The sequence below is a fragment of the Dipodomys merriami genome, unplaced genomic scaffold (genome assembly GCF_024711535.1).
Source record: "Dipodomys merriami isolate MVZ:Mamm:240054 unplaced genomic scaffold, mDipMer1.0.p SCAF_2, whole genome shotgun sequence".
NCBI lineage: Eukaryota > Metazoa > Chordata > Mammalia > Rodentia > Heteromyidae > Dipodomys > Dipodomys merriami.
In genome coordinates this window covers 118,516,630-118,532,113 of record NW_027203381.1, presented here as the reverse complement: position 1 = coordinate 118,532,113, position 15,484 = coordinate 118,516,630, and the positions used below count along the sequence as shown (strand labels likewise).

The 15,484-nt window shown below is 44.3% G+C and overlaps 1 protein-coding gene across 4 annotated transcripts in view; it reads left to right on the top strand.

Moving 5' to 3' along the window:
* Lca5l (lebercilin LCA5 like) overlaps positions 1–15,484 on the top strand; it is a 29,981-nt gene that overhangs the window by 1,969 nt on the left and 12,528 nt on the right. For 3 of the 4 annotated variants that reach the window (XM_070030699.1, XM_070030700.1, XM_070030703.1), the window contains exons 2-5: positions 3,565–3,720; positions 6,195–6,526; positions 10,034–10,548; positions 14,054–14,191. In XM_070030699.1, the coding sequence (XP_069886800.1) occupies positions 6,205–6,526; positions 10,034–10,548; positions 14,054–14,191 (975 nt within the window). In that variant the 5' untranslated portion in view covers positions 3,565–3,720; positions 6,195–6,204. Of the gene's footprint in view, positions 1–3,299; positions 3,469–3,564; positions 3,721–6,194; positions 6,527–10,033; positions 10,549–14,053; positions 14,192–15,484 lie in introns of those variants that run through there. The other variant, XM_070030701.1, reaches the window with a different exon arrangement.

Below are 15,484 nucleotides of genomic sequence, written 5' to 3'. Positions count from 1 at the left end.
CTACATGTCACTGCTCCGTTCACTGCTCCATCTCAACCAGTGGTGGCTTTTAAAGGTGTTCCTATCTCCCATCACGAGAAGAAATCTTGGCCTCACATTTCCCTTCAGTTTTAGGTTACTGTTCAATCCCTCCTCCCTTTGGACAGGCCACTTTTGGAAAATTACCATACTGGATGCATCTAACCGCCTACCCGTCATTCCTCTACCCTCTGCAGCCTGGCTTCCATCCTCACCTCTGCCGGAGCAGAAACCTCCCATGAGATCTTCCGATGCCTCACCTTGCTTAGTCCGAGCCTTGTGTAACCCTGCTGTCTCATCTCAGCCTGACAGCACTCCTCTCTGGGCTTCTGCTCCTCCTGTTACTGTACTTAGCTGCTGTCTGTCTGTCCCCCACATGCTTCCTAGACTCCACACTCTTGAGTTACAAGCACGTAGATCCCAACCTAGTCTGAATGGCATCACACAGGTATGTTCAGCTCAACATGGACAGGACCAATGCCTAACCTGCCAGTCCCTAACAAGGGAGCTCTTCTACTCTAAGCTAGTGTTCCTCCTAGACCTTTACCCACACCCAGCCCTTCACTTAGCCCTTGTCCTGTATTCTGGGCATCTTTCACCTGTTTCCATGTCATAAACATCAGTCCTTTCTGTAGCTATTATCATCACCTTATAAAAAGAAGACATCTTGGCACACAGTTGTGGAGGTTTCATCCCAGAGTCAGTTGGCCTCGTTGCTTTGGGCCTGTTCAGATAAGGCAGCGCATTCTGGCAGGGGTGGATGGAAGAATTAAACCACTCACCCCATGGCCAAGAACCAGAAGAGAAAATGAAAGAGACCAGAGTCCTCAGTCTCCTCCCAGGGACCTCAGTGTCCTGTGTCCTCACAGACTTGCTTCTCTTTCCTTTAAAACAGCAGTCTTAGTGATTAGTAAATTCCCCCTAAACATTCCTGTTTGTGTTCATCATTATTTACCTACACTGCACACAGTTGCTAGCACATGGTAAAACCCAAGTATTCACTGAAAGTGAATGAAATGCTAGTATGTAACTGGTATTAACCCCATTAGGGTGTGTTGGGGAAATACTGAGCTAGACATGTGTAAGTGATATTATTGAATGTCATTGAAACAAAAAAAAGCTAGTAAAAATGAGATATACATTGAAATTTAAAAGTATTGTGTGGAGCTGAGTGTAGAGTCTCATACCTGTAATCTCAGCTAAATGGAAGGCCAACCCGGGTGGGGAGGGGAGGGGGTTGAGGGGGAGGGGGGAAGAGACTCTATCTGAAAAGGAACTAAAGCAAAAGGGTAGGGGGCATGGCTCAAATGTAGAGCACTTGCTTTGCAAGTACAAGGCTTTGAGTTCAAAACCCCAGTGCTTCCAAACACAAGTGTTGCATGGGTGCTAAAACTAAGCACATCTATCATGATAGGTGGCCCTTCCTAGAGCCGACCCACATTCAGTGTCCCTTTGGCACTGCAGTTACTGTATTGGTCCATGGCCAGTACAGCTTCCTACCAATGTTAGCCTAGTAATGCATTCAACTCTTTATCAAAAATAAATTGTATAAGTAATCAAAATCCACATGACACATTTTCATGTCATCAGGTAAAGCCTAATATTTCTGGTGTATGTGTGTGTGTGTATAGATTTCACTTGTGAGTATAGTACTAGACTATATCGTAGAAATCATTGAGGAGGGCTGGGAAGTTGGCTCAGTGGTAGTGCTTGCCTTGCATGCATGAAGCCCTAGGTTCTATTCCTCAGCACTGACCAACCAAAAAAAAAATCATTGAGGAATCAACTAAATATTTGCTTTTGTCAGTTGACACTACACAGCTTTTTTTTTTTTTTTTTTTTGTCAGCTTGAACCCTGGGCCTGGGCGCTGTCCATTAGCTCTTCAGCTCAAGGTGAGCACTCTATCACTTGAGCCACAACACCACTTCTAGTTTCTGGTGGTTAATTGGAGATGAGAGTCTCATGGACTTTCTGCCTGGGTGGCTTTGAAGCAAAATCCTCAGATCTCAGCCTTCTGAGCAGCTAGGATTACAGGCGTGAGCCACCAGCGCCTGGCCACATAGCTTTTTGACATCTTGTTTTACAAGCCTTCTTCCCAATGAGTGTTAATTCTTAACTTCCCTTTGTCCATGTTATAGAGTAGCCAAAAATTGGGACATATAATCTTAAATGAAAATAGTGTTTGAAGGCCTAGGGCAGAGTTGGAGTGGTAAAGCACTTGTAGTAAAGCATGAGTTCTTGAGTTCCAACCCCAGTGACCTCCAAAAAAAAAAAGATATTTTCAAGTTTTAAATAGCATTCTTGACAGCGCTAAGATAGCGTATTGTCTGTCCTACACAATGGCATATTTATAAGCTAGGGGAAGATCTCTGCTCAGTTCATCCTCTGCTTAGCTTTGTGCCAGTCTGTGTGAGAATTCAGGTTTATCATTATGCAGGACCGAACTGCTGTGTGGTACTTCCTCCCAGCAGGCTCAGCCTGAGCTTCTGGTGGAGGGTCAAGGAAATGGTGCTCTGCCCTTTTCAGTGCCCGTGGTTGCACTTGAGATTCACTTGTCTCCCAACTGCAGACTTGATCCTTGGCTACCTGTCCCAGCAGGGATCTACCAGCTTTCTCCACAGAGTCACCTCTTTCCCTTTGTATTTGATTAGCATTTGTACTTTGCCTGGTCCAGGCTTAGAGTCATCCATTTCTCCCAGAAGCTCTGGTTCCTTGTCATGTCGAATGGCATTTGTGAAGGACAGGGCTTGGTCACTGACCTCAGTCTTACTAACTGGCCATTACATTATAGTGCAGAATTTAAAAGGAAAATATACATGGACATAGATGCATATAGATAGATATATTTTTATCAGTACATGTAGCTATATGTAATTATATGTGTGTATGTGTGTATATATATGTATCATTGTGTGTGAATACAATATTAACCCAGTATTTCTCATTTTAATACAACCCCTCATCATATGACTATTTGTAACTTTGTACCATATCTCAGTAGTTGACAGAGATAGTCTGATAAACACTGCCTCAGACACCAAAAATCAAAATGAAGAAGTAGGATTTTGTGACAACACCCAAGAATGTGGTGGGTGGGTCATGAGATTCCAGTAGGTAATGCTAAACCAGAGGTAATGTTTCTGAAATAAATTTTAGTGCCCACCAGAAGCACCAAGATCTTCCTTTTGTAATTTTTGTGGTTGATAGGCAAGTGACATGCAATCCAAATAATTGAATTCTTTTTATTCAGCTTTTCATGGAAAGAAAGGGTGTACAGATGGATTACAGGATCTTCTGGAAAGCTGTGCTCTATGTGACTCCTGCCAATTCTCCATTGGCATAATCAATAGTCACAATCAAGAGTTTCCCAATAAATTGCCAATAGCTGATTTGCTTGAATGGAGGAAAAGCCTTAGTATGTGAAGCCTATGGTGATCTCTATATAGCAAGTAAATAGAGAGAGAGATGAATACTGCCTCAAAGCTTTTGTTCTTCAGTGTTTCTTTGTGAGATAGTAACACTTTCCTCTTGTGATATCATTTTAGGTTTTTTGAAATACATTTTCTAAAAAAAGACCCAAAGCATGTCAAAAAACTACTACCATGGAAATTTCATAAATACTACCGTGTGAAAGAACCCTTCTGCTCAGAAAATACAGTGTATCTTCAGACATCTTAGGGAAGTTCCAGAAAGAACAGCAGGTATGCAGAAACCCATTGTTAAATGTGCCTGTTTTGTCTGCCTTACTGCAAAAGCAGTATTGAAGACAGCGTGTTATTCAAAATGATCCACATGTATACTTTGACATAGAACATTCTTATTTCTTACATGATAGTCAGGCGAACACATAGAAGTTTCCTCTTCTGAGAAGCAGCCACCCCCCATTTGTGTGTGTGTGTGTGTGTGTCCATCGTGAGGCTTGAACTCTGGGCCTGGGCACTGTCCCTCAGCTCTTCAGCTCAAGGTGAGTATTCTACCACTTGAGCCACAGCATCACTTCCAATTTTCTGGTAGTTAATTGGAGATAAGTGTCTCACTGACTTCCCTGCCTGGGCTGGCTTTGAACCGTGATCCTCAGATCTCAGCCTCCTGAGTAGCTGGGATTACAGGCATGAGCCACTGGTGCCCAGCACAGCCACCCCTTTTGCATGGTGTGCTCCAAGAAATGATCATCAGGCAAACTAGACTTCTCTACTACAACAGTGCTTAGAATATGGGTCATGTGTTTGTCTTCTAAGAGCAGAGAAACACCTGTGAACTCTGGAGTAAGAATGATGTAATAAAGTAGTGAGAACAACACGGTGAAGTAGTGCTTCGCCTGAGTAAAACTGTAAACATTGGCTGCTCAAAATACAAGTACACACCTGTGATCCTAGACACTCAGAAGGCTGAGATCTGACACAGTTTGAAGCCAGCCCACACAGATGAATTCCATGTGATTCTTATGTCCAGTTAACCAGCAAAAAGCCAGAAGTGGTGGTATGGCTCAGGTGACAGAGTTGCAGCCATGAGCAAAAAAGACCAAGCAAGAGTGTGAGGCACTGAGTTCAAGCCCCACTACTGGCACATACACACACACACACACACACACACACACACACACACACACACGCACACGCACACACACACACAAGTGCTTCTAAAATGAGTGTGAACTATACACCACCTCAAATTAGATATAGCAAAATGAATGTGATAAAGGTACTAGATAGTAATTAGGTAATTACTGATATGGCTCATTTTAAGAGGTTTTTTAAAGTTTTAACAAGAATTTTTTTTAGTATAACAGAGTTAAAGTAGGGAGAAATAGGAAAAGAGAAATATTTCCTCACACTGAAAATGGGACTCCTCATTTTGAGATCTTCACAATAGAATTATGCCTTCAGAATTTTCTCTGGTTGAACTTATTAATTGATATATATATATATATATTAATTGGTGGTTGGCCCAATACCTAGATTTCTTCATACCAGTAGAAACAGCATACATTTTTGATAATAATGAAATGTGGCCTATTTATATTAATCCAGAGACACTCTAAAAACACTTTTTTTTTTTTTTTTTGTCGGTCATGGGCTTGAACTCTGGGCCTGGGCACTGTCCCTCAGCTCTTCAGCTCAAGGCAAGCACTCTACCACTTGAGCCACAGCACCACTTCCAGTTTTCTGGTGGTTTACTGGAGATAAGAGACTCACAGATTTTTCCTGCCTGGGCTGGCTTTGAACCATGATCCTCAGGTCTCAGACTCCTGAGTAGTAGGATGACAGGTGTGAGCCACCAGCGCCTGGCTCTAAAAACACTTTAACCATCTTAAAAGTGAAACAACAAGACTGATACTAATCATCAATTGTTAACATATTATCAATAAAATGTACATAACAATGGAAAATTCCAGAGTGGGCTTGCTATATAAATTCAGAGCACACCTCATTGCTGACTGCAGGGAAGCAGTGGGCTCCTTTGGCTATGAGCTGACAGCATGTCTTAGATTCTCCGTTAAGAAAGAGTGAATGTAGGGCTGAGAAGGTGGCTCAGTGTTAGAGTGCTTGCCTGGCATGCAGAGGCCCTGGGTTTGATTCCTCAGCACCACATAAGCAGAAAAAGCCAGAAGTGGTGCTGTGGCTCAAGTGGTAGGATGCTAGCCTCGAGCTGAAGAGCTGAGGGACAGTGCCCAGGCTCAGAGTTCAGGCCCCACAACCTACCAAATAAATAAATAAAGAGTGAATGTAATTGGTAGTGAGAGCCAAGTGAGCCAGACAAACCCATGTTCAGGGCGGGCACAGGTAGGAATTTTAGGACAGTTACGGGGATTATCTCATCATCAGTAAGCACAAGTATATATCTCCATAAACACAAGCATTGTGTTTCTTACCAAATGTCCAAATTTACCAATTCTACCATTTCTTCATTTCTAACCAATTCACAAATCGTTCTATGTTATCAAGTAAGATTTTACCTTGTGTTACCTGTGAACATTATCAAAGTGTGAACCCAAGGGTCTTACATTTCATACAAAAATAACATGAAAACCAAACTGAAATTCCTCCAGAAAACACTTGATAATGATAACATTGTTTCACATTCCTGCCTGTGAGAAAATAAGGAAAATACAATAAATTGTAGATTCATTTTAGTGTCAATAGCTATAACTTCAAAATGACTTTTCTTTTACTAGGTTGTTTGTTATGTCTTTGGCTGATACAACAAAATCACATTCTGATGAGCATTTCCCGATGGTGGAATTAGAAAAGAGAAGGAAGTCTGGAGAGTGCAGGAGACGCTCGGTCATAGGGGATTTGTCCAGGACCGGCAGGACTTCCAATGAGAGTGTGGATTACAGCAGGTCCCAATGCTCCTGCAGAAGTCTAAATTCTCACTGTGACTATTCAGAAGACTTTCTCTCTGAGGCTTCAGAAGCAGGCATTAACAGAAATTATTTAGAACATCCTGTGGTAAAAGAAAAGGAGAAGAAAATGCATAATGTTTCTAAAATCTCCCTGTCCAAAGGTAAGAAGCAAGATTTCCCAGCCAAGACTGGTGCCTTCACGCCCTAATGTTCTGTTTGTTTTTGTTTTTGGTTGGTTGTGGGCCTTGAACTCTTGGCTTGAACACTGTCCCTGAGCTCTTCAGCTCAAGGCAGGTGCTTTACCACTTGAGCCACAGTGTCACTTCTGGTTTTCTAAGTGGTTTATTGGAGTTAAGAGTGTCATAGAATTTCCTGTCTGGGCTGGCTTTGAACCGAGATCCTCAGATCTCAGCCTCCTAAGTAGCTAGGATTACAGGCAGGAGCTATCAGCGCCCAGCTTGGGTTTTTTTTGTTTGTTTTTGCTGGTCCTGGGGCCTAAACTCTGGGCTTGGGCGCTGCCCCTCAGCTCTTTAGCTCAAGGCTATCACTCTACCACTTGAGCCACAGCGCCACTTCCGGCTTTTTCTGCTTATGTGGTGCTGAGGAATCAAACCCAGAGCCTCATGCATGCAAGGCAAGCACTCTACCACTGAGCCACCTTCCCAGCCCCCACACCCTAATGTTCTGAAGTGATCCATATTCAGTATAATTGATTGGTAAGTTTACTTTTCTGAAAGGAATTAGGAAGTAGAGAAATTAAGAATAATTACAGACAGGTGCCAGAGGCTTTCCCATGTCATCCTAACTATTCAGGAGACTGAGATCTTGGGATGACAGTTTGAAACCAGTCCAGGCAGGAAAGTCCATGAGACACTTATCTCCAATTAACTATCAAAAAGTCAGAAGTGAGCCGGGTGTTGGTGGCTCACGCCTGTAATCCTAGCTACTCAGGAGGCTGAGATCTGAGGATCGCGGTTCAAAGCCAGCCCAGGCAGGAGAGACCGTGAGACTCCTATCGCCAATAAACCACCAGAAAACCGGAAGTGGTGCTGTAGCTCAAGTGGTAGAGCGCTCGCCTTGAGATGAAGAGCTGAGGGACAGCGCCCAGGTCCAGAGTTCAAGCCCCACGACCGACCAAAAAAAAAAAAGTCAGAAGTAGAGTTGTGGCTGGAGTGATACAGCGTAAGCCCTTGAGCACAAAAGCTCAGAGACAGTGCCTAGGTCCTGAGTTAGAGTACCAGGACTGGCACCAAAGGAAAACAGAAGCTCTGTCCTTGCCCAGCTTTTCCCTGTGGACCCTGCTAGTGAGGCTAGTTCCATTTCATTTCACAGGTGGCTTTGTTACAGAGAGCCACAGGACCTCTGGCCTTTGCAGCTGAAGAATCAAGGTTTGAACTGCCAGTGAAATGGAAGCGCCTGCCTCCACACAGGCAGATGGCCTCCAAGTCTGGCGAGGCCTACTGCAGACAGTCTTGAAACAGGTTCAAAGGCTGCTATCACTGCAGTTTCCTTGTAGGTTCTAAGAGTATCTACCTCAACCTCATCAGCGTCTGCCTGTCCAAACTAGTATCAGTCTTGTGATGTCCTTGATCCCTCACCCTCATGCTTCTCCCTGCCCAGATTGTGTTACTTTTTTCCATTTTACCAGTCTGAAGCTGCTTAGCATTCCTGATGCAGGGAGAGCTGTGGCTTTACCACTCTGACAATCAGAACACCCTCAGCCAACATCTGGATGACACTCAAAGCCTGCTATCCCTGGGGCTCCCTCCACCACTATCCCATTTGCCCTGGGTCTTTCACTAGCCTGCTATCACCAGATGTGCTGGGGACCTCTGTGCCACCTCTGGACCATTGTGGGGCTTCAGTTCCCTCAGCTCATACCTACCAAACAAGGGCTCTTCTTCACAGGACTCACCTGTAGTTGCATGAAATCTGATGTGTTTTGTTTTGTCTGTGCATTTGAGAAGTTTTCTAGTGGGAAAGACCCAGAGCATTCACTTCTGAAAGCGAAAAGTCCCTTGTTTCCTAGAGAGGAATGGGCCCCACACCACTGGCCTAGTCCTTCTCTCACGGTGGGAGCCAGTGAGAAGACTGTGAGTCGCATTTGGGAGAGATGACCACAACTGAAACAGCATCCTGCCCAGTCCAGCAAGTACACAAACCTCATCCACATGCATACATCTAAAAATCCAACCTCTGGAACCAAAGCTGATTGGAAAAAAATTCTTTCAATATCAAACACTGTCATCCTTTACTACATGTAAATATGTGTACATATACATATAGATAGATGGAGAGGTAGATGGTGGCCTGGGGATGAGCTTGCTGGTCAAGTCAGGAAAATGTGTTCAGAGTACATTTCATTATTGATAATGTGCCTTTTAGGTAACTGTCATTTTTTTGTTAATTAAATCAATTGAGTATTTTATTTTAGATCAGTGGTTTAAGAATTAGGTTGTTTTTTTTTTTTTGCTTTTTGTTTTTTGTCGGTCGTGGGGCTTGAACTCTGGGCCTGGGCGCTGTCCCTCAGCTCTTCAGCTCAAGGCGAGCGCTGTACCACTTGAGCTACAGCGCCACTTCCGGTTTTCTGGTGGTTTATTGGAGATAGGAGTCTCATGGTCTCTCCTGCCCGGGGTTGGCTTTGAACCGCGATCCTCAGATCTCAGCCTCCTGAGTAGCTAGGATTACAGGCGTGAGCCACCAGCGCCCGGCTAAGAATTAGGTATTTTAAGAGTAATTAGCCAGGTGTCGGGGCTCATGCCTGTAATCCTAGCTACTCAGGAGGCTGAGAAGCCAGCCCAGGCAGGGAAGTCCTGAGACTTTTATCTCCAATACAGTACTCAAAAGAGCCAGAAGTGGCATTGTGGCTCAAGTGGTAGAGTGCTCGCCTTGAGCAAAGAAGCTCAGGGACAGTGCCCAAGCCTAGAGTTCAAACCCCAGGAGTGGCAAAAAAAAAAAAGTAATGTAATAATTTGACTAACTCTGTTTTATCGTGTGAAATGGGGTCTAAACTACAGACTATACCACCCCTAGAGTGTGGGGTAAGGTAAAGAGACAGAAAATCATTAGGGACTAAACACTAGTCCAGGTTTCTGTGACCTTAATTATACAAGTGCGTGTGACACAGGGAGTATGGTTTTCTGGCATACCACAAAACACAAGTGGCTCCTTGAGGTTTTTGAAGCAAACAAAGCCGGCTTATCCTCTCTCTCCGGCTCACCCACTGGGGTAAAGGGGAAATTCCATCTCTGTCATAGCTCAGCATGGTGGCACATATCGTTACTCCAGTATTCAGGAAGTGGAGACAGGAAGATTACAAGTTCAAGGCTAGCCTGTCCTACATAGTGAGACACTGTCTCAAAAGATACCTTTTTTGTGGTACTGGGATTTGAACTTAGGGCTTCATGCTTGCCATGCAGGTGTTGTGCTACTTAAACCACACTTCTAGCTCCTTTTTCTTTTAGTTTAGGTAGGGTCTGTGCCCTGGGCCAGCCTCAAACTATAGTCCTCCTCCCCATGGCCTCTTGCCTTGCTGGAATCACAAGCTCCACTGCCCCGGCTTATTTGTTGTAATAGAGGACTTGCTAACTTTTTGCCTGTACACATACAAACATATTTGCATGTTTCTACATATCACTAGTAACCAACTGGATTATCTGTTTACATAGGCAAGAAGGAAACCACAGGTGAAAAAAAGCACACCTGGAATGCATCATTTTTCACTTCTCAACTCAGTATGATTACACAAAAAAGAAATGCAATGGCCCAACGAATACTCTCAGCAAGACTTCATACAATTAAAGAATTGAAAAACGAATTAACTGACATGCACCGGAAGCTGGAAGCTGTCGTCATAGAAAACCAATTTCTGAAACAGCTTCAGGTAAGGCACTTGAAAGCCATAGGCAAATACGAGAACTCCCAAAACAATCTGCCTCAAATTACAGCCAAACACCAGAACGAGGTGAGGAATTTACGGCAGCTCCTTAGGAAGTCACAAGAGAAGGAAAGAACTGTGTCCAGAAAGCTCCGAGAAGCTGACAGCAAGCTGCTGAAGACAAGGGACGCCCTCCAGGCCCTGCAGAAGCTTTCTGAAGACAAAAGCCTGGCAGAGAGAGAGGAACTGACACACAAATTGTCTCTCCTCACCACCAAGATGGAGACAAATGACAAAAAAATACAGGTCTGTATTTCTTCTTTCCTTTCTTTTGTAGCAGTACTTGGGCTTGAACTCAAAGCCAAGGCACTGTCCCTTATTTTTTCACTCAGGGCTGGTGCTCTGAGCCACAGCTCTACTTCTTTAATGGTTAATTATAGAGTCTCATGGACTTTCCTGCCTAAATCCTCAAATCTCAGCCGTCTGAATAGCTAGGCGTGAGTCACCAGTGCCCAGCCGGGTCTGCATTTCATTAGGTCATTAGGTCCCCAACTTACAGAGGATGCTGTTCAGTCCCCCCACCCCACCCCTGAACTCCAGAGCACCACAAGAGTGAACATGCACCTAGAGGGGGGCAGGGCGAAGGCAGAGGTGTAGCACAAAAACAGAAGGCACAGAGTTGGAGACCCATGAACGTTGGTTCTGTTAAGTGAGCAAGAGTTCACTCTGTAGCCATGTGGAGAGAAAGGGCTGTTTGTGGAAGCAGCCTGGCTGCCAGCAGCAGAAACTTCCTCTCAGATGCCCAGAGTTGTTCTGCATGGGACACAGGAGAACCCTGTGATATCATCTCCCTCCTTTGTTTTGGAGGCTGCCCCCAACAATGTCCTTCAGTCCCCTTCTTGTTCTTCCCATTCTGTCTGGCAGATCATTCCTGCACAGACATGCTGAGTTATTTTAGAAAGAGGAGTTTTTCCCATAATGCTTCAGGGAATAGAGAAGGAATAGACTTCAAAAAAAACTGGAGGTTAGGCTAGGAAGGTAGCTTAGTGGTAAAGTGCTTGCCATGCATGTATGAGGCTCTGGGTTCGATTCCTCAGCACCACATAAGCAGAAAAAGCCAAAAGTGGCACTGTAGCTCAAGTGGTAGAGTGATAGCCTTGAGCTAAAGAGCTGAGGGACAGCGCCCAGGCCCACAATTCAGGCCCCATGACCAACAAAAAATAAAATAAATAATTAATTAAAAATAACTGGAGGTTGCCGGGCGCCGGTGGCTCACGCCTGTAATCCTAGCTACTCAGGAGGCTGAGATCTGAGGATCATGGTTCAAAGCCAGCCCGGGCAGGAAAGACCGTGAGACTCCTATCTCCAATAAACCACCAGAAAACCGGAAGTGGCGCTGTAGCTCAAGTGGTAGAGCGCTCGCCTTGAGCTGAAGAGCTGAGGGACAGCGCCCAAGCCCAGAGTTCAAGCCCCATGACCGACAAAAAATAAATAAATAAATAACTGGAGGTGAATGGTGTGGTTTTCCCCATCAGTCCCTGGTTGTCAAAAGCCAGTTGGCCACATTATAAGAGACAATTAATTACAATTAATTATAAGGAAGAAGACACTGGTTTTCCTGCCCATTTTACATGGTAGATAATTGTGGTCTCTATGGAATTATTTGACTTTAATTCTTTGACACTTAATTTTGAGAGGCATATTCTCTCCTCTCTCTCTCTCTCTCTCTCTCTTTCTCCCTCCCCCTCCCCCCCTCCCACCCCTCCTTTGGTCAGTTGTGGGGCCTGAACTCTAGGCCTGGGCACTGTCCCTCAGCTCTTCAGCTCAAGGCTAGCACTCTATGACTTGAGTCACAGTGCCACTTCTGACCTTTTCTGTTTTTGTGGTGCTGAGGAATTGAACCCCTTGCCTCATGCATGTACCGCTGAGCCACCTGCCCAGTCCCTTTTCTCTCTTTTTTTTTTTTTGAGGCAGGGCCTCACGAGTAGCCCAGGCAGGCATAGAATTTGTGATGCTCAGCCTCGTAAATGTTGGGGCTATAGGCATGCTCCCATAAACTAGTTTTCTCTCTGACCATGAAATAAACAGAAAGTTCATTTTGTCCATATTTTTATCTGTTTTCCTTAATTGGTAAACTATTCTGCTTCCCTGAAGGACTGTGTCATGTATAATGAATATCTGAGGCATGGAAAATAATGAGCAACCTTTTTTTTTTTTTCATTTTTCACTCTTGCCTACTAAAGTGATAATCTTTGGCTTTGGATTGTACTGGATCCCTTTTAGTGTGTGTCTACCATGTAAAACTAAGTGCATTTTTATCTCAATCTGCAAGACTGTACACATACACATTCAAGAAGCTATGTCTTTATGCCTATTAGACAAAGCTAAAACTAATTCTAAACCTGAGCATTTTGTTAGCTATCAGAAGCACTTGCTAGTGTGGGGAGTTCCACTTTGTTGTAGGGCATTCGAAGGGAGAAATATTTTTCAGGCCAAAATGTGTAGGTATATTGTGGACACTGTTTTTTAGAAAATGGAATGTTTTGTGATTTCACCTTTTAGCTTTCTGTTTTCCACTTTTCTTTAATGGGGAGTTACTAATCCTATAAAAGAGAAGACTGGGGGCTGGGAAGGTGGCTCAGTGGTGGAGTGCTTGCCTTGCATGCACGAGGCCCTGGGTGCCATTCCTCAGCACCACATAAGCAGAAAAAGTCTGAATTGGCGCTGTGGCTCAAGTGGTAGAGCGCTAGCTTGAACTGAAAAGCTGAGGGACAGTGCCAGGCCCAGAGTTCAGCTCCCACGACCAGAAAAAAAAAGAGAAGACCCTATTTTTCTTTAAGCTCTGACCCACACTTCCAAGTTCAGAACGAAGTTCTCTAGTCCAAAAGTTCCTGCAGAAAGCAGGTATGTGTGCAGTTCAGTCAACTCGCTTTCTCCCTCCATCTTTCCCCCCACCCCGCTCTGAATGTGGAATCCCTGCTTACAGTGGTCTGCACTGGTACTAGACAGCCCTCCAGGAGGAGGGGCACAGGATTTTGGAAGAGGACCATGTGTAAAGACATCAGAGTAGCTCATTTGGGCAAAACTGCTTAGATTTTGATGGAAAGTATGACTATTTTATTGACTTTTACAGAATATGTTAAATTTTTTTTTATCAAATTCAGAGTGTGTTAAAAGCATTGAAACAGGGCTGGGAAGGTAGCTCAGTGGTAGAGCGCTTGCCTTGCATGCCTGAGGCCCTGGGTTCAATTCCCAGCACCACATAAGCAAAAAGAAAAAAGCCGGAAGTGGTGCTGTGGCTCAAGTGGTAGAGTGCTAGCCTTGAGCTGAAGAGCTGAGGGACAGCGCCCAGGCCCAGAGTTCAGGCCCCACGACCGGACCCAAAAAAAAAAAAGCATCGAAACATTTGATTTTTTTTTTTCGGGGGGGGGGGGTCCAGTTGTGGGGCCTGAACTCTGGGCCTGGGCGCTGTCCCTCAGCTCTTCAGCTCAAGGCTAGCACTCTACCACTTGAGCCACAGCACCACTTCCAGGTTTTTTCTTTTTGCTTATGTGGTGCTGAGGAATCGAACCCAGGGCCTCATGCATGCAACGCAAGCGCTCTACCACTGAGCCACCTTCCCAGCCCTAGCATTGAAACATTTCAAACATTTATTCTCTGGGATCTCACTATTCTTGATATAGTTAGTTCTAAGACATGCTAAAAACATACTGTAATTTTGTCTTTTTCATAAATGTAATTAGTTCTATTACAATAGGTTTTCATAATCCCAAATTGGCTGCAGAACAGTTAAACTATGCATCGTTTTCAGAGCTTAGAAAAACAATTGAGGCTGAACAACAGCGCCTTTGGCCGGCAGTTGGCTATTGAAAATCGGAAGACAGCAGCAGCTCAAACTGAGACAAAGACTCTGCAAGTGGAGGTGAAACACCTGCTACAAAAGCTTAAGGTATTCTTTCCTTTCTTCACAAATGGTGTGAGCAATCTATAGCCAAGCCTGCAGTTCATGCCTGTAATCCCAGCTAAAAAAGTTTAAGATATCCTTTTGTTCCTTCTCAAATGGCATGAGCAAGCGCCATAAACCAGCTATAATCCCAGTTCTTACCTGTAATCCCAGCTACTCAGGAGGCAATGATGGGAAGTGTGACTCCAGGCCAGCCTGGGAAAAGACTCAAGACCCCATCTCAACAGGAATAGCTGGGTGTGATGGAATGTACCCATCATTCCAGCTACCATGGAAACCATAAGCATGCCTAGGAAAAATAGGAGCTGTGGCTCAATTGGTAGAGTGGTAGCCTTGAGCAAAAAAGCTCAGGGACAGTGTCCAAGCCCTGAGTTCAAACCCCAAGACTGGCATAAAAAAAAATGCTAAATCATAGGAGCTGCCAGGCACTGGTGGCTCATGCCACTGGCTCTATTCACTCAGCAGATTTGGTAGTCATACTTCATGACAAGTAACATTATTGATTTTTTATGTTTAAAGCAACTTAAAATAGGCTTCTGAATTTAAAAACTAACATAATCCATGATACAGTAAATTTAAAATCTACTGTGTGACTAGGACTGTGTCTCCATGACAGTGCCTTTGCCTGGAATGCACCAGGCTCTGGGTTTGATGCCGGCACACACAAAGTAAATTAGTCTCCTTGCAAATACACTTGAAAAACTATCTTTTAAAGTATAAATGTTGTTTTAATAAACAACATTTTTATGGTGCAGAGGAAGGAACCCAGGCCTTTATATGTACTAGATAAGTTTCTGCCACTGCACTATACCTTCTGAAGTATAAGAACTTTAAAGCAGGGGCTGGGAAGGTGGCTCAGTGGTAGAGTGCTTGCCTTGCATGCCTGAGGCCCTAGGTTCGATTCCTCAACACCACATAAGCAAAAAGAAAAAAGCCAGAAGTGGCGCTGTGGCTCAAGTGGTAGAGCGCTAGCCTTGAGCTGAAGAGCTGAGGGACAGCGCCCAGGCCCAGAGTTCAGGCCCCACAACTGGACCAAAAAAAAAAAAAAAAACCCAACTTTAAAGCATTTTTATTATTTATTTATTTATTTATTTATTTATTTTTGTTGGTCGTGGGGCTTGAACTCGGGGCTTGGGCGCTTGTCCCTGCACTCTTCAGCTCAAGACAAGCACTCTACCGATTGAGCCACAGTGCCACTTCCAGTTTTCTAGTGGTTTATTGGAGATAAGAGTCTCATGGACTTTCCTGCCCAGGCTGGCTTTGAACTGTGATTCTCAG